This window comes from Schistocerca nitens, chromosome 2, assembly GCF_023898315.1.
Source record: "Schistocerca nitens isolate TAMUIC-IGC-003100 chromosome 2, iqSchNite1.1, whole genome shotgun sequence".
Taxonomy (NCBI): domain Eukaryota; kingdom Metazoa; phylum Arthropoda; class Insecta; order Orthoptera; family Acrididae; genus Schistocerca; species Schistocerca nitens.
The window spans coordinates 381,171,491-381,191,726 of NC_064615.1; the positions used below are offsets into that span (position 1 = coordinate 381,171,491).

At 43.6% G+C, this 20,236-nt stretch overlaps 1 protein-coding gene across 6 annotated transcripts in view; it reads left to right on the top strand.

Annotated features, from left to right (window-relative positions):
• Positions 1–20,236, top strand: part of LOC126236215 (cuticle protein 21) — a 198,577-nt gene that overhangs the window by 135,845 nt on the left and 42,496 nt on the right. For 3 of the 6 annotated variants that reach the window (XM_049945344.1, XM_049945345.1, XM_049945346.1), the window contains exon 2: positions 11,462–12,268. The exons of 1 other annotated variant lie outside the window; for it this stretch is intronic. In XM_049945344.1, the coding sequence (XP_049801301.1) occupies positions 11,462–11,929 (468 nt within the window). In that variant the 3' untranslated portion in view covers positions 11,930–12,268. Of the gene's footprint in view, positions 1–9,475; positions 9,508–11,461; positions 12,269–20,236 lie in introns of those variants that run through there. 2 more of the 6 variants (XM_049945343.1, XM_049945342.1) reach the window with 2 other exon arrangements.

A 20,236-nucleotide genomic window follows, 5' to 3' on the forward strand; every position in this document is an offset into this window, starting at 1 on the left:
TGCTACGGAGGCGGAAGGGACAGCCATCCCCATTTCGTATGTTTTGTGCTGCTGTTGATCATGTTGCCGCGTCTATGGTTCAAAAATGGTTCAAATGGCTCTGAGCACTATGGGACTCAACATCTTAGGTCATAAGTCCCCTAGAACTTAGAACTACTTAAACCTAACCAACCTAAGGACATCACACACACCCATGCCCGAGGCAGGATTCGAACCTGCGACCGTAGCAGTCCCGCGGTTCCGGACTGCAGCGCCAGAACCGCTAGACCACCGCGGCCGGCACCCGCGTCTATGTTCGCATAAACTAAGCTGCGGCGACATTACTTCATGTAGCATGCCAATGCCGTTCAAAGTGTCCTGAAATACATCAGTTCGTCTTCGTAGCTTAGTGGTCAGCGCAGCTAACGTCTATGCTGAGGACTCGAGTTCGATTTCCTTGGAGGAAGGAATGAAACGTGGTGCCCTCAGCCCCGTGACACCAACTGAGGAGCCACTGGACCGAGTAGTAGTGACTCCAGGTCACGAAAACTGACAAGGGTCGGGAGAGCTGCGGGCTGACCCCACGGACCTGCAGATCGTATACAATGACGCCATTGGTAGAGGGTGACACGGCGGTCGGTCGGAACCGTTATTTCTACGAAATACATCAACTCTGGAGCTGAAGTACGCACCAAATTAGCAGTATGTGCCATATGCATGTCCATTATTTCTCACGATTTTTCTTAATACATTGTTGTCTCTAAGGGGCGAATGGCAGTATATCGCAACACCCGTTAGTCAGAAACCGTCATTAATGAAATGTAACCATGTCTTCATAGGTAAATGGTACTCATTCACGCCGCATTAGAACATCCATTTCTTGTCGGAGCTACATTTATTTCCAGGTTCCATGTCTAGGAGCTATTTGCAACAGGTAAATGAAAATGCGTTTTTTCATGTCTGGACTAAAATTACAGTTTTATATTATCTGCGCCGGTACGATTATTATAATAACCTATTCCTAACACGCGAAAACATAGCTTAAAATTTGGGGTTTTTGTTTTCTAGATAGAGTCATTTTTCTCGGTTCGAAAAACGAAGAAAACATAGATGTTTCTGTTCATTCACATCGCTTCCAAAAATAGGATGTTAACCTTATGATACACTGGACTGCATCAGTATACATTTCAGAAACACTACAATATAGAAAGGAGAAAGCTCTTCGGTTCTTTTTTAAACCATTCCTCTTCAGAATCCTATTTTCCGGGAGTGCTAATCCTTTTGAGTATAGGAGATAGCTTCTGTTAAATCTGGAAATCAACAATATACTATTGACAGATCTAAATTAGTAAAGACACGTATCGATTCGTGCCTTATTGACTTTTACGCTGAGAGCATTGTCCGCAGAAGCAAAAGGCATGGTTTTCAGACTAAGCCTGGCACGAAGTTTTAATTTATTAGGCAATTTTAGGGCAGATTTTTCTACAGAGTGCCTGGTGTCTGGAGAGGAATCGAATCGAAGATTCATACCGCATACAGAGAAATCGGAAAAACATCATCTACTGAGCCACAACGCAGAAAAAAATGAGTGTCGTGTGGTGGTGATGGACTGTCACTGAGGAAGACTTTGACGGAAAATGAGATGACGACAGCTGCAATGGTCACTATGAAAGGTGGCTACACTGAGCCACAGCGCCAGAGATCGCGCTAGAGAGTATTGTTCCGCCGCCTCCACTGGCAGTGATTATTGAGAACTCGTAGTGGACAGTGCTTTGGGAGAACTCGTAGTAGTCAGTGCTTGTTAAGAACTGGTAGCAGAGAGTGTTTGTTGAGATGTGCTAGTAGAGAGTGCTTGCTGAGATGTGATACTGAAAAGTTCTTGTTGAGATGTGGTAATAGCGAGTCGGTGTGGAGATATATTGTAATGATTAGAGTGATTTTGGTCAATATATGAAGGATACGGTTGTGTAAAATATTTAAGACCTTCAGGTAAATTCTGTGGGTGTCCGACGTTAAGATGACTTGCTATGGAGAAAATTTCAGGAAGAATGTAATTTCGAAGAAAAAAAAAGTAATAAACTAAAAAGGGTAACTATTAATTGAGTTTATTTTTCAGGTAACATATTTCCACTTAGGTACGTACTTTAGACGTAATTTGCTGCTTGCGATTACGTGACTCATACTTTGTGCTAAATTTCATGTTCTATGAATTTACTTGTGAAGCGACGTGCTTGTGTACATTTACTGATTTTGACGATGATTGATTAATGAACAGGCTTGTTATTTGTATATATTATGCATCGATTGGCTGCACTGCTTTTTCACTGATGTCATATTTTTCTATTATGTGCCTGCTGTGCTTATTTATTTAAATTATAATTGTCACCTGATTAATTGTGCTGACTGTAGTTAGGTATGTAGGTTACACTTTGTGATTTATCTGCTTGCGCCTTCATGTTTACTTATTAAGATTACATATGAACATTTATTTGCTTATGCTGAATGATGATAATGACCTGTTTATTATATAAGATATGTACTTGCTGCTTTGCGTATGGATTGCATATTTACACATTTCTGTTTTGTTGTCATAACTACTCTTTAATTTGGCGTATAGAAATGCTGATATGAGGTGTACGTACATGGAGTTTAGGCCACACTATGGTGTTAATTATAGATTGTTTGCTTGGCAGAGCCTCGTTGTAGGAATTGTGCTGCATCCACTTGTTGACATTCTGTTCTCTACTGGTATATTTACTCGCTATTGCATGTTTTGCTTACGCTCAGTGACTGATATTTTTAAGATAAGAAAATGAACTGCTATAATTCGACGAACGATATTAGTACGAGAAACTTCATAGAAGCCACATGAGCTGGAGGTTTTATGGAAGCTGTATAAATTTATGCTAATAGGAAGGAAGCTAACGACATGACATACTAACACTAGGGTTAGACCATTGACAGTTATTACACGGCATTCTTCGTGAGCAATTGAAATAGTAAGTGACGCTTGACACAAGAAATATTCCACATGTTTGCTTCTGTTTGCTATAATTCTTGAAGTGGTGTACACACTGAAATATCACGATTATTCACACTTCGTAATCGTACTTACTTACTGAAAGTTCTTCGAACTAAAGGCTGTTAGAAGTCATGTATGCATTTCTTTTGTTTAATGGTGGACAAGGTAACCAAAATGTATTTTATGAGGCATAATGAGTAGAAAATTTGGGTCAGATGGATTACACAGAGGTTGTGTGTGGACACTGTGTCTTCGGATTGTATGGGATGCTGAATTGAAGTTTGCACTAGGATTTTGTCTGTACTTGTTCGAGGAGACTGACTAGAGGAAAGAGTTCTTATGGAAGTGAAATGATATTGGTGCTGAGGTTTATATGTATCGACGTATTGAAGAGGTATTATTGAGGTATTGAGATTATGTGAAGTTGATGATTATTGGAGTTTTCGTGGACAAGAGGTAAGGTAAATGATATTGATGATAAGGTTTATATGTATCGACGTATTGAAGAGGTATTATTGATGATATTGATGATAAGGTTTATATGTATCGAAGTAAGAGGTATTATTGAAGTATTGACACTATGTGATGCTGATGATTATTGGAGTTTTGGTGGATAAGAGGTAAAGTAAGTGAGGAGCATATTTTCTTTGTTGGTTTATATGGAACAAGGAGGATGAAAATGGCAGACTAGAACACTCAAGTAGAAGGAAGATTGTCTACACACACTTTGTTAAATCACTAAGCAGTATAAACTTTTTTTTTGGAGAGAGGAAGTAATTGCATATCTTGGCTCACTGACAGTTGTTCAGCAACCGTACATTTTGATCTGGCTTCGCAAACATTGGTCTTGACATGATGACTATGACGTTGACTAACTATTATTGACTGTTATACATTGCTGCCACTACTACTTGATACACATGATGAACATAAAATTTTGACAGAATTGCATTTACACAGTTAACACTATTCAATTACACAGTAGCACTTAATGTGGATGAAAGATGAGTGAGTGTGTTTTGTGTGTTTTCCTTTTCCTATCCCAAATTGGTACCAACCTATCTCCTAAATATTATTTTACTTGTTTGTTGTGGCTTGCACTGACACCCATAAATATTATAGGTTTACTGATATTTGTGTATTTGTAATAGTTAATATGACAATTATCTGATATCATTTGTGTGTTTATTATTATTTGTATGATGAACTGTCTAATTAGTGATAGTGAATATTATGGACTGTTACCTGCACTTGTTCAACATAATGGGTGCCACTTGGAAATGTTTAATTTGTGCTAATGAACTTTGAGTAACTGACTGATTAGTGATAGGGAATATTATGGACTGTTATTTGCACTTTTTCTACATGATTGGTGGCACTAGAACATGTTTAATTTCTGCTGATGAACAGTGTGATTAGTGAAAGTGAATATTATGGACTGCGGTCAGCACCTGTTCAACATTGCTGGGTGCCACTGGTGGACTGCTTCTACTGAAAGATGTCACCTGTTGATGTCTGCACCTGCTCAACATTGCTGGGTGCCACTGATGGACTGCTTATACTGAAATGGTGTTACTTGTTGATGTCTGCACCTGCTCAACATTGCTGGGTGCCACTGATGGACTGCTTCTACTGAAAAGATGTCACCTGTTGCTGTGTGCACCTGCTCAACATTGCTGGTGCCACTAATGGAACTGCTTATACTGAAATGGTGTTACTTGTTGGTGTCTGCACCTACTCAACATTACTGGGTGCCACTGATGGACTGTTTCTACTGAAAAAATGTCACTTGTTGGTATTTGCACCTGTTGACCATTGCTGGGTGCTACTGCTGGAACTGTCAACTACTTGTTTCTTGGGCTATGGAAAGCGTTTATGTGAATATATGTATAAACTGATTTTTTGTGTATTACTGTTTGTGAAAAGTTATGAGACTCTTACCTGCACATATTCGTCATTGCTGACGCTATTGATTGAACTGTTTAACCACATAATACTTGTGTAAACTGTTATGTAAAGTCACATGTATGAAAGAATTTGTATTGCTTACTGTATTTTATATATTAGGTTATTGAAAGGTCAGTGCAAAGCCAAAATTTTAGCTAGTTATATGATATTTACGTATTAATATTATCTTTTATTTTTGTCTGTATTTTTTTGACGAATTTGGTGGTATTTTCACCACCAATGCTGGCAAAAATACCATCAAATTCTAGCCCGTGGAGGAAGGGCATATGAAAGGTGGCTACACTGAGCCACAGCGCCAGAGATCGCGCTAGAGAGTATTGTTCCGCCGCCTCCACTGGGAGTGATTATTGAGATGTCGTAGTGGGCAGTGCTTTGGGAGAACTCGTGGTAGTCAGTGCTGAGATGTCGTAGTGAGGAGTGTTTGTTGAGATGAGCTAGTAGGCAGTGCTTGCTGAGATGTGATACTGAAAAGTTCTTGTTGAGATGTGATAGTTGCGAGTCGGTGTGGAGAGATTGTAATGTCTAGAGTGCCTTTCATCAATATAAATTAAGGTAACAAACTACTTTTCTTTTCTTTCTCATTATTTCAATGTCCTGAATAATGCGTCATTACAGGTTCAGTCAACAAAGCATCTGGCTTGTGTTCTTGTATTAGAGTGTAATTCTGGTTTTCTTGAGTAATTATGGTATTTCTATTTTCTTTAATTAATTCAGTATAAATGATATTTAAAATTTCTTGTGTTGTTGAAGAAGAACCGTGCCAGATGCGTACGTTGAGTCATACTTCCACACACAGAACAGTTACACTTGTGCTTTGGTTTCGTAGGTTTTATAGTTGCTGGGGACTTAATTAATTAATTGTGTTAATGAAAATTTCCATTTCATTCTTTGTTGTTGTTCTATGCAGTCAGATTGCGTAATAATACTAGTCAGGGCCAACCGTTACGAGACTTCGTAACCGAACAGACAGCTACTAAAGCAAAAAAATAAAATTATTTTAATTAAGCCCCCATGCAACTACAGAACTGAATGTCGCCCTCGCGAACCCTGTCAGCACAAAAACGACACGAAGGGAAGCCCATAAGCAGGCAATTGCAGGGAGAGCTGGTATTTCGGAACCGCTCATCAGGAGGCAAATGCTCGTAACAATTGGAAAGGCATGAAACCTGAACCATATAGCGATGGAAGGTAGTCATTTGGTCGGATGAGTCTTTTGTCACACTGTTTTGAACTTCTGACCGAGCTTACCTCCCAAGAGTGAAACATAGACGGGATCAGTGATAATGGGCAGCCATATCGTGGTATTCCATGGAGCTCTTGATTCATCTGCAAGGTAGCATTACCGCCAAGGATAATGTGACCATTTTGACCGATCAGCTCCATAGCATAGTATCACGTTTGTTCAGCATCACTGACGGTGTGTTTCAAGACAACAGGGTCTCTGTTCACACAATTCGCATGCCCCAGAACTGGTTTTGTAAGCACAAGGACGAATTTTCAGGTCTCCTCTGGCATCCACAGTCACCGGATCTCAATGTCATTGAGCCTTTCCGACACATTTTGAAGACAAGGGTGCTTAATCGCTATCCACCTCTATCGTCATCACCTGAAGTTGTCGCCGGCCGCTGTGGCCGAGCGGTTCTAGGCGCTTCAGTCTGGAACCGCGCTACCGCTACAGTCGCAGGTTCGAATCCCGCCTCGGGCATGGATGTGTGTGGTGTCCTTAGGTTAGTTAGGTTTAAGTAGTTCTAAGTTCTAGGGGACTGATGACCTCCGATGTTAAGTCCCATAGTGCTCAGAGCCATTTGAACCATTTGAACCTTAGTTGCCACTATTTTGGAGGAAAAATGGTACAAGATTCCCTTGAAAACATGAGGAAAGTTTCCAACCGATTTCTCGTACACATACAGCAATTGACCGGCGTTGCCTGGTGAAACGTTGTTGTGATGCCTCGTGTAAGGAGGAGAAATGCGTACCATCAAGTTTCCGACTTTGATAAGGGCCACATTGTAGCCTATCGCGATTCCGGTTTGTCGTATCCCGACATTGCTGCTCGCGTTGGTCGAGATCCAATGACTGTTAGCAGAATATGGAATCGGTGGGTTCAGAAGGGTAATACGGAACGCCGTGCTGGATCCCAACGGCCTCGCATCGCTAGCAGTCGAGATGACAGGCATTTTACCCGCATGGCTGTAACGGATCGTGCAGCCACGTCTAGATCCCTGCGTCAGCAGATGGAGACGTTTGCAAGACAACAACCATCTGCACGAACAGTTCGACGACGTTTGCACCAGCATGGACTATCAGCTCGGAGACCATGGCTGCGGTTACCCTTGACGCTACATCACAGACAGTAGCGCCTGCGATGGTGTACTCAACGACTAACCTGGGTGCACGAATGGCAAAATGTCATTTTTTCGGGTGAATCAAGGTCCTGTTTACAGCATCATGATGGTCGCATCCGTGGATGGTGACATCGCGGTAAACGCACATTGGAAGCGTGTATTCGTCATCGCCACACTGGCGTATCACCCTGCGTGATGGTATGGGGTGCCATTGGTTACACGTCTCAGTCACCTCTTGTTCGCATTGACGGCACTTTGAACAGTGGACGCTACATTTTAGATGTGTTACGACCCGTGGCTCTACCCTTCATTCGATCCCTGCGAAACCTTACATTTCAGCAGGATAATGCACGACCGCATGTTGCAGGTCCTGTACGGGCCTTTCTGGATCAGAAAATGTTCGACTGCTGCCTTGGCCATCACATTCTCCAGATCTCTCACCAATTGAAAACGTCTGGTCAATGGTGGCCGAGCAACTGGCTCGTCAGAATACGCCAGTCACTACTCTTGATGATCTGCAGTATAGTGTTGAAGCTGCATGGGCAGCTGTACCCGTACACGCCATCCAAGCTCTGTTTGACTCAATGCCCAGGCGTATCAAGGCCGTTGTGGTTGTTCTGGGTACTGATTTCTCACTATCTATGCACCCAAGTTGCGTGAAAATGTAATCACATGTCAGTTCTAGTATAATATATTTGTCCAATGAATACCCGTTTATCATATGCATTTCTTCTTGGTGTAGCAATTTTAATGGCCAGTAGTGTATTTATCGTCCACGTTTCACTTCCATAAATGGCTACACTCCACACAAATACTTTCAGGAACGACTTCCTGACACTTAAACCTATACTCGATGTTAACAAATTTCTCCTCTTCAGAAATGCTGTCCTTGCCACTGCCAGTCTACATTTTATATCCTCTCTACTTCGACCATCATCAGTTATTTTGCTCCCCAAATAGCAAAACGCACTTACTACTTTAAGCGTCTCATTTCCTAATCTAATTCCTGCAGCATCACCCGACTTAATTCAACTACATTTCATTATTCTCGTTTTGCTTTTGTTGATGTTCATATTATATCCTCCTTTCAAGACCCTGTCGATTTCGTTCCTCTGCTCCTCCAAGTCCTTTGCTGTCTCTGACAGAATTACAATGTCATCGGCGAACCTCAAAGTTTTTATTTCTTCTCCATGGATTTTAATTCCTACTCCACACTTTTCTTTTGTTTCCTTTACTGCTTGCTCAATAAACAGATTGAATAACGTCGGGGAGAGGCTACAACCCTGTCTCACTCCTTTCGTAACCACTGCTTCCCTTTCATGCCCCTCGATTCTTATAACTGCCATCTGGTTTGTGTACAAATTGTAAATAGCCTTTTGCTCCCTGTATTTTACCACTGCCACCTTCAGAATTTGAAAGAGAGTATTCCAGTCAACAATGAAAACAATGCAGAACCTTTATTCATCCAAGCCGAAATGATTGGTAGCTATCTTGATTGTCAATGGTTTGCTTACACCGTATTAGTCACGGTAATGAGTTTCATTTGTGGTGTGTCAATATTTTGTCCAACCCTTGTACAAATCAGAGCAAATGTGAGTCAGCTTAACGAACTGTGTTCGAGTTACATTCTTACCCTATCAAAATTCGGCAGGTTTCCTATGCGCTTCATTTGTAATGCACTCTGCGTGAGGTTTAGGCACACGGTCCACATGTCAGCAATGGTTTGATATCGTACCAGTAGGAATAGGATATCGCTGATCACACATTTCTTAAACTACTAGCATGCATATAGAGTATTAATTTTTTTGTTTCGCGTATATATTTGGGTAGTTCGATTTTTCCATCACACTCATCAAAACATTCTCGCAAATATGGCTTCTGCATTTTGGTTGAAAACTGTAGTGTGTAACTTCGGCAGCGTGCCGCAGGTGGCCCTGTGGTCCAGCGCCTTGCAGTGCACAGCGTCCTGCGCTCTGGTTGCCGATGTCACAAGACCTGGCATGGGGTGTGGTGGGGGCGGGCGCGAATTCGCACAAGTGTGGCCGGCCATCGCCCACACCCGTGCCCGCGCGGCGCACGTTGCGAAAACGCCGGCACACCACGCCCGGCCGCGGGTATATAACAGGTGGCTGCCCAGCCAAACGCCAGTTCTCCGCTCCACCCGGCAACTAGCTCATCGACATGGCCTGCAAGGTGAGTTAACGACGGCTACTTTCGGTACTAGAGTATTCACATCGTAACCTGCATAGGTATTGGTGAGAATATTTCAAAATGTTCTATTAAAGTCACTTTTGTTGTCTGGAAAAAAGATACTGGATTGTGGAAGGCTAAGTAATGTCTCTGATGTTTGACTGTGCAGTTTCCTTATGTCTATAGTTACACCTATTTTTAACAACCTAACATAGCTACAGTAGTTACCACCTCATATCGTGTTTTAATAGTCTTAAAAAGAATCTAGATATGGTTCAACAAGAGCAAGGGTAGGGGCAGTTCGAACACACACATACACACACACACACACACACACTTTCTTATATGAAGAGAGACAGAATTTTTTGTGGAACTGCTCTGTCGCCAGACTATAGCGTAGGACAGTGATTTCGGTGCGTTACAGGGCGACGTATTTCATTTTAACGCGAAAATATTTAACGACCCATTGACGGATACTCGGTGTGGCTGGAGCAGCACCTCAGCTGGGCAAGGTACACAGGAAATACTAAACAAGTAGGTAGTAGGAACAATGTGAGAGAATCTAAGATTATAGAAACATCGAACAAGAGAGTGCTGGTGGGACGAGTGTTGTGGAAACCAAGACGTCCAGGAATTAAGTTATTTGAGGGATGAAATGTAGGGAAAATTGTTAGGACACCGAATGATTAATAAAACTGTTATACAGGGTGGTCAGAAACAGTCTGAAAAGCTTTAAATGGTAAAATTGTTAAAAAAAAATCGACACATTGCGCCGTTTCCGAGTTCATTAACATTCAAGTTAGCCAATTACTCCATTTCTTGCGCTAATTCAAACAGTCCGCCAGATGCAATGAGCGTCAGTTGTTCTCATAGTGTAGATGATGACGCACGAGACAGTTAACCCTTTGGCTCGGGTTCGATCCTTACTACCGTCACTTGTTTAACTTTTGTAACGCTCTCTTGTTCGGTTTTCTGAAACCTGACGAAGAACAAGTTTAGTGACTGTCTCTGGTGGGCCACTTGAAATTGATCGCGAACCACCTGACTGGCTAACTTCAATGATAATAAACTCGGGAATGGAGCAAAGTGTCGAATTCTTTTCTTAACTATTATTTCTCAGCACAACCTATCCTACAACACCCTAACAAACTTTTCAGGCAGATTCTGAGCGCCCTGCAAGTTACCGAAGATTATATTTACTGAGATGGAAAGACTTATACATGTCGGGAAGAGATAGAGAACGGTACAAAAGCTGCAAAGAATACTACGGTAGGCGATAGAAAAAAGGGTGAGAACAAGCTGACAATGATAAAGTAGACACACCCGCATAGTTTAGTGTAACTAGAGATATCTCAAACTGGGAAGGGTAGGGTTTGGTGTAAAATATGCTTTCATGAAAGCAAAGGCTGTCTTTGAACCAATAACCTCTTAATAAGATTAAGATGTAATGTGCAGTCGTTAGAGGCGAAGTACAAGGTCAGATAGAGAAAGGATGGGGAAGGATATTGACCGCATTCTTTTGATAAGACCGTACTGACGTTTGCTTCAAGCGATTTGGAGAAGCCACGGAGTCTGAATGGCTAATCAAGAATTAAAACAGCTGTCCTTCCAACTGTGAGTGCATTGTGTTAGCACTTACCCAAATAGCACTTACCCAAATAGCGTTGCTTCACTAGCATCCAAAAACAGGGAAAACAAATGAATCGCTAATTAGAGAAAACAGGATGTGCTATAGAATTAAACCGTATTTAGGAGAGCCAATTTTTTAAGGAGCTGTTGTTTTCAGCAACGTTCATGGATGGAGGTCATACTAGCAATGAAAGTAATAATTTCAAACTGTACATCACATGTAGCGGGTTGATTCCATCCACGTAGGTAGCTAGTATGTCTGAGTGATTTTCCCACCATGTAACATACATTCTCAAGACGTAAAGCACGACACTGGAATATGTTGCAGCTGATCGTCCTCGCCGCCCTCGTGGCAGTGGCCCGCGCCGGCTACCTGGGCGCCCCCGCCGTCTACGCCCCCGGCGCCCCCATCGCCGCCCGCGCTTACGCCGCCCCCGTGGCCTACGCCGCCCCCGCCCTGCGTGCCGCCCCCGTCGCCGCCGCTGTCCCCGCCGCCGTGGCCGCTGAGTACGACCCCCACCCCCAGTACAGCTACGCCTACGACGTCCAGGACGCCCTCACCGGTGACTCCAAGACCCAGCACGAGAGCCGCGACGGAGACGTCGTCCAGGGCAGCTACAGCCTGGTCGAGCCCGACGGCTCCATCCGCACCGTCGACTACACCGCCGACCCCGTCAACGGCTTCAACGCCGTCGTGCACAGGGAGGCCGGCGCCCACCCCGCCCCCGTCGTCGCCAAGGTGGCCGCCCCCGTCGCATACGCCGCCCCCGCCTACGGCAAGGCTATCCTGGGCTAAACTGCAATAGGAGTTCAACCGAAGATGACTCAGAGGGGAAAGAATCTGTCCTAGCCCACTGTCTGAAGTTTACAACTGGCATTCGAAAACTGTGGCTACAGACAAAACCTGTATACACAGCTTTCGTTCGAGCTATCTAGCGAAGAGGCCTGTACACAATTCAAACTCGGCTTCTTCGCAATATCAGTTCGTTTATGTCCAGTTGTTGATCCTGTCTGCACATTCCTCCACTCCTTATTGACTGTTTCCATCAGTTTCGTCGACAACATCAATAGTTATCTTCCACATACCTAGCCACTATTTATTGCATGCAAATACATTTTGTACAGAATATTTAAGCACGACGAATAAATTTTGTTGAAATAAAAGAAAAAGCATGTTTTTCTTTGTTCCACTAAATTTAGACCTAAAGTCCTGATGGATCTGTTTATTATTCCAAAATTAATTTTGCAGTGTCTAGCATGCTGTTGTTGAAGAATGGGTACCATTTAAACGACTTTTGCGGATTTAGGTCGGGTGCCATACGTGACATTGTGGCTGTTGCTACTGGAAGTATGACTAATTTTCAATTTCTCACAATGAAAATGAAACTGAAAGAATACCACGTAAGTCAAAAAAGGTAAAAAGGTTGATATCACCACCCAATTCGACCTGTGTCTTTTTCAACATGTCCCTGAAATCTTTTTCCACTGTGTCGACTCTGGTGTTAACCTGGCAAAACTTCTCGGAAATTTTGCCTACATATGCCCCTATAGCTTCTAAATTTTGATGAATCATCCCTCCCACATTTGATTTCATTGACCTCGCATCGGCTTTTACTGTTTCGGCTACACTTGTCTCAACTAAATCTACATATATCTTTTTTTAGTGAACCTATCTCTGTACCCAGTACCCCCATTTTACAGTTCAAATTTTTCAGAATTTCCTTTAACAATACCATTGAATCACCTGCAATTGCATCTTCTCTTCTCTGATTTCGAACTGTCAAGGTCTCTATCACAACGGACAGATTTTGGACTACCTGGCCCACACATGCTGGGTGACTGCTTAATAGCTGGAAGCTCCGTTACCGACAGTAATCCTGCTGGTTCACAGATATTAAGGCTATCGGCGGCAGCACTTATCTTGTCGGTCATGCTGGTTGCTGGTTCTGTAGTGTTGCTGCCGAGGTGTCGATGCTGATGAGCTCGAAGTCGTTGCCGGTGGCCTTTGTTGCCGTGGCCGCCGCTGCCACTATGCCGTCGTCGAGGTATCCGACGCTGCTGGCCACTGCAGACTCAAACTCAGTAAGCCTCTGTGTAGCCTTCTTCTTCTTTCTTGAAGTTCCCTGATAAACTTCCCCACACCTAACTTTTTCCGCCGATTCTCACACATGCAACTGCTGCAAAATCTTGTGCTCAATGTCCCACGCAAACTGCCTATTATGCAATAGACTTGGGACCTGGGTCACAGGATATTGTAATGATTTATAATTGCAACCGCATTTCTAAAGTTATTGGGGTCATATCCCCGACGAGCCACCAAAAGCGCCTGTATCTATCAGTTACTGTTGAGTAGTTAATCTTTACGCGTACTTTAGGTACTTGCGCTATGGAAAAACAAACAAACAAACAAAAAAAAAAAACAGCTCGATGTAGTCAGACGGTCGAGTCACGAACGTCTGCTTTCATACCCCACAATAAACAATAACCTGTAGCTGTGATCCTTCAGTCAAATAGTCTATGCACTGGCTAGAATTGCGAATTAATACAATACACAGAAATACAGAATAAGAGTTAAATGATTAATAATAAGTGTTCTGTTGTAATGTCTGTAATTGATGTAGACAACAGAGAATTTTGTTTATTCAAGAAAGTTCATCTCAGACAAAAGGAATGTGGTCCCACAATATTCAACTGAAATGCAGACGGAAGTACTCTTATCAAATGCGGTAAATTTACGTTGAGAGTGATACGAGAATGGTAGCAAAATCCCCAAACTAATTAGCCATCAAAGACTCGTGAAAACTGAGTCCATTTCGTTATCACAGTACACGAAAGATTCACCAACTCACAATAGATCAGAGTTCAACATGATGATTCACAAATTAACAGACATAATGTGAAGAATAGTAGCTCATAGTCTGTCTGCTCTAAATTTCATAAATCAAGCGGCAAAAGTTAGAGTCGTACTGTGGAGCACATTCAGACCTCTCGAAATACAAAGTCCTTTCGAAAGTTAGAGTATTGTAGCAGCTATTCATCATCCAGAGGCAACCACCTACACAACGGTATCGTGCATGCTACTCTAGACAGGTCTGCATTCTTCCAGAACTCGCCACAAAGTGTTCAGAATCGCTCCCTTGAGCTCTTCATTCGAAAAATCCCTGCAATGTTCCGTTAGTGTCACCTTTTCCAATGGCTGAAGGCCATCCACACCAAAAATACATTCTCCTTTAGCTCTAAAAACATGATTTCATTCAAGGTGACTACTTCCCAGAGTAAACTAAGATATTACAACAATATTTAAATAAGGAAATGACATAAATATTCGGTTACACCGATATCGTTTACAATAAAGACAAGTGATAGTTGGTTCATAAATCAATAAGACAGCATTCTTGCGCAAGTGCGCTCAAGTTAAATGGCTACCGTTTATCTCCAAATAATATTGAAAGAATTATGTATACCTTGTTAACAGAAGAGCCTTTTGGTTTTCTTTTCAGTTGTGATGTCAGCTAACACATGTGACTGACCACTTGGCACGGTTTCTTAATAGCAACTGCAATCAATGTTTAAATAAAGTTACTAGCAAAATAGTAAACTGTTCATTAAATAACTACAAAAACATGACAATACATGTGGTACTCATGTTGTACTCATTGGCTTGAGAATACAATGTTCCGACATTTTTGTCAGAAAAAAGTCGTAAAAGACATCGTAAATGAATGAATAAAATAGATACAGATATGCAGCTTTCATGGATGATAGGTGTATTGCAATGTTATCATCTGAGATATGTCCGCGGTTCGTCGTCTTGCGGTAGCGTTCTCGCTTCCCGCGCACGGGGTCCTGGGTTCGGCTCCCGGCGGGGTCAGGGATTTTCTATGCCTCGAGATGACTGGGTGCTGTGTCTTTCATCATCATTTCATCCTCATTCACTCGCAAGTCACCGTAGTGGCGTTAAAGAACTTGTGGAGCGGCGGCCGAACCGCCCCGCGAGGGGTCTCCCGGCCACCAATGCCATACGTTCATTATTCATTATCTGAGATATCATTTGTTGAAATGGCGTGAAGTGATTAAAAGTTGTTAAGTCAGAGGTTCATAATGTAAATGTTTATCACGTGTCCTTGGATGTGTCTTTTATTTCTGGGATCGCCGACGTTTTCAGATTCGCTTTGATATGTAACTGTGATTTATTGGCGAAATTCAGAGCGTTGTAATTTAGTCATCTTGAAGATTGTCTGACACTCCGCCATTTCTTGGAGCATATCCTGCATAAACAGCCGTCCATTTTCCCAGTTTCGGGATATTCCCCATTTCCGGCGACGCAGCTAGTCTATATATCTGGACTCGCTCCTACCGATCACCTAGCCGGAAGCCGTAACTGCCGCGGCGCGCCCTGAGACCTGGACCTGCTAGCATTCAGTCGTACAAGCAGATTCACCTCTTACCAGTACTGGGCGGGCGATGAGCTTGCTAAATATGCGTAACGTTACAAGGTACACTTGATATTTGTCGATTACAGCGCAATCTCTCACGAATGATAGACAATAATTTGAGTAAACCGGATGTATTTTTTTGGCGTAGAATCCGGATATGCAATAAAAATGGGAGGAGGGGCATGGGGACGGGTTCCCATTTGAAAACACAACGTTGACCACGCCCATGCATGTGGGGTGGTTAGGAGGCGACCAGTTGTAGCACAGACAGATGTCCCCTCTCCTAATATTAACTCTTCACCAAGAATATTTTCTTGTACAACGCGTTTTCGAGGTATTTGCTTGTCTCAGGTTAAACCGAACACCCTTTTTATGTGTATGTCTTGGTATACATGCCAAAAGAAAAGAAATGGATATAACGAAATACACTCCTGGAAATTGAAATAAGAACACCGTGAATTCATTGTCCCAGGATGGGGAAACTTTATTGACACATTCCTGGGGTCAGATACATCGCATGATCACACTGACAGAACCACAGGCACATAGACACAGGCAACAGCGCATGCACAATGTCGGCACTAGTACAGTGTATATCCACCTTTCGCAGCAATGCAGGCTGCTATTCTCCCATGGAGACGATCGTAGAGATGCTGGATGTAGTCCTGTGGAACGGCTTGCCATGCCATTTCCACCTGGCGCCTCAGTTGGACCAGCGTTCGTGCTGGACGTGCAGACCGCGTGAGACGACGCTTCATCCAGTCCCAAACATGCTCAATTGGGGACAGATCCGGAGATCTTGCTGGCCAGGGGAGTTGACTTACACCTTCTAGAGCACGTTGGGTGGCACGGGATACATGCGGACGTGCATTGTCCTGTTGGAACAGCAAGTTCCCTTGCCGGTCTAGGAATGGTAGAACGATGGGTTCGATGACGGTTTGGATGTACCGTGCACTATTCAGTGTCCCCTCGACGATCACCAGTGGTGTACGGCCAGTGTAGGCGATCGCTCCCCACACCATGATGCCGGGTGTTGGCCCTGTGTGCCTCGGTCGTATGCAGTCCTGATTGTGGCGCTCACCTGCACGGCGCCAAACACGCATACGACCATCATTGGCACCAAGGCAGAAGCGACTCTCATCGCTGAAGACGACACGTCTCCATTCGTCCCTCCATTCACGCCTGTCGCGACACCACTGGAGGCGGGCTGCACGATGTTGGGGCGTGAGCGGAAGACGGCCTAACGGTGTGCGGGACCGTAGCCCAGCTTCATGGAGACGGTTGCGAATGGTCCTCGCCGATACCCCAGGAGCAACAGTGTCCCTAATTTGCTGGGAAGTGGCGGTGCGGTCCCCTACGGCACTGCGTAGGATCCTACGGTCTTGGCGTGCATCCGTGCGTCGCTGCGGTCCGGTCCCAGTTCGACGGGCACGTGCACCTTCCGCCGACCACTGGCGACAACATCGATGTACTGTGGAGACCTCACGCCCCACGTGTTGAGCAATTCGGCGGTACGTCCACCCGGCCTCCCGCATGCCCACTATACGCCCTCGCTCAAAGTCCGTCAACTGCACATACGGTTCACGTCCACGCTGTCGCGGCATGCTACCAGTGTTAAAGACTGCGATGGAGCTCCGTATGCCACGGCAAACTGGCTGACACTGACGGCGGCGGTGCACAAATGCTGCGCAGCTAGCGCCATTCGACGGCCAACACCGCGGTTCCTGGTGTGTCCGCTGTGCCGTGCGTGTGATCATTGCTTGTACAGCCCTCTCGCAGTGTCCGGAGCAAGTATGGTGGGTCTGACACACCGGTGTCAATGTGTTCTTTTTTCCATTTCCAGGAGTGTATATTCGAGTGCTTACTGCTTTGAGTGTACACCAACATTATAAGATGTTAACATTAATGCGGTTAGAGATGCGCTGCATGCTATTTCAATGTACAATTGATTTGCATTTAGAAGTGGACCGTAACAATGAGCCAATAATTATACATTATAAGTGAGACCAATGAATAACAGTACTTTGTTTTACATGTGACTAATACGACATTAAAAACAAAGTTGAGCACAAACTGCAATAGTAGTAAAACACATGAAAGTGATTTTTTAGCTATCTGAAAGTTTTTAGGGAGAGTTCTGAGCCACCATGAGGATACGTGTATTTAAAGTAGAACATATCTTGGTGGAGTGGATGGACCATTCTTCCACATAGACTCTGAATCACAACGCTGCTTGTAATTAATGATCTGTTTCGGAGAGAGTGCACTTCCAGAAAATCTGTTCGAGTACGTACGTATCAGGGCCAAACTTACGATTTTGCGTGTCGATTTATCCGCCTGATTCTCTTCAAACAACTGGAGATACCCTCTTGTCAACAACACACAAGCAAAGACAGGTAGTGAGGTGTTAAGACTTCGATGCAGTCAGCAGACAGGCTTGATTTATTCAACTGGGTTGACACAAAAAGTGAAACTACTGATGCGGTTGTGAATTCACACTCGCTATACTGAGTAATCTGTCACACGTCTCGATGGCGAAACCGAACTGTCCCATAGGACAGGGCACTCGTATTCAGAGGGATGACGGTTCACATCTCAATCTGGATATTCAGATTTAATATTTTCGTAGTTACCTTAGGAACCATTTCGATGTTTACCTTTGTCGACGAAGCGGCAGCACGTTAAACCTAAATGCGAATGGATGGCTGGGGATTTAAATCCCATTCTTCCCGAATGCGAGCGTTTTATCGCGGTGCCACACCGTAGTATCTTGGAATGAGCGTGAAACAAAGCGTGCAAGAATACTGCTAATGCTTTACGTGTACAACGAAAGAATTTTTCTGTTCTTTCTTGGTGTAACCCTATTTCTCAGAACATTCAATTTCTGCGTTTTGCTGCCGGCCGGTGTGGCCGTGCGGTTCTAGGCGCTTCAGTCTGGAACCGCGACACCGCTGCGGTTGCAGGTTCGAATCCTGCCTCAGGCATGGATGTGTGTGATGTCCTTAGGTTAGTTAGATTTACGTAGTTCTAAGTTCTAGGGGACTGATGACCTAAGAAGTTAAGTCCCATAGTGCTCAGAGCCATTTGAACCATTTGCGTTTTGCTATAGTAGTATTTTTCTGTGGAATGCCATTCCTGGTTACCAAAATTTGTATCAATATAACAGGATGGAAATCGTGTACGTCATTAGTCTCCTAATTTGTAAACTTTGTTTCAAGTCTTGGACTTAATTGTTTCCGCTTATGGCTGTCAATAAATTTTCAAATGGTTCAAATGGCTCTAAGCACTATGGGACTCAACAGCTGAGGTCATCAGTCCCCTAGACTTAGAACTACTTAAACTTAACTAACCTAAGTACATCACACACATTCATGCCCGAGGCAGGATTCGAACCTGCGACCGCAGCAGCAGCGCGGTTCCGGACTGAAGAGCCTAGAACCGCTCGGCCACAGCGGCCGGCCAATAAATTTTATGGCTTGGAACTGTTGTTATCAAGCATACATAATGAGTACTGATATTATTGAAAGGCAACTAAATGGATTAAATCCTAGTCAGTGGTTGCAAAGACATGAATGAAAGTAATGGAAGTCTGAATTTCGTACACTCGATAATGTCCTATTGAAAAACATCGCACGCAGTAATGAAGCCGGCAACCAAAGACACTAAAGAAGCCAGTCACCACAACAAAGAGTCTAATATCATCATATCACGTACTCTTATAAAGGAATGCTGACGTTCTACAGAACTATTGATGTGTCCACTTAAGTACATGGAAATGAGATATGCGGCACTGTGACCCAAAGGAACAAAGAACAACATTAACGTCAGAAATGCGCTTCCTGGGGTGTATAAAACGTTTGCAAAATGTCACATAATTTTCGAAATTAATATATTTGTACATAACCAAAAATAAAACCAGTACTGATATATGTTCATGAATATAAAGTACTGGAGAGACCATATTGCTAAAATAGCAGAAATGGGTAGGAAATAGACTCGACTTGGTGATAACTTTGAAGTTAATATGAAGACGATTTTTGATGATGAAATCAGAATTTACACTGAGATGACAAAAGTCATAGGATACCTCCCAATACCTATCGGACATCCTTTACCCCGGCGTGGACTGGCATGGACTGACGAAGTCGTTGGAAGTCCCCCTCAGAAATATTGAGACATGCTGCCTCTATAGTCGTCCATAACTTCAGAAATGTTGCCAGTGCAGGATGTTGTACACGAACTGTCCTCTCGATTACGTTCCAAAAATGTTCGATAGAATTCATGCCGGCCTATCTGGGTGGCCAAATCATATGCTTGAACTGTCTCGAATGTTCCTCAAATCTATAGCAAACAAATGTGACCCGGTCAAATGGTGCATCGTTGTTTGGGAACAAGAAGTCCATGAATGGCTGCCAGTAGCCTCCAGGTAGTCAAACATAACTATTTCCAGTCAATGATCGTTTCAGTTGAACCAGAAGACCCAGTCCATTTCACAGCCCACGGCATTATGGAGCCACCACCAGCTTGCTCTTGGGGCCATGGCTTCGTGGAGTCTGCGCCACTCTCGAACCTTAACATCAGCTCTTACCAACAGAAATCAGAACTGATCTGACAAGACCACGGCTTTCCAGTGGTCAAGGATCCACCCAATATGGTCACGAGCCCAG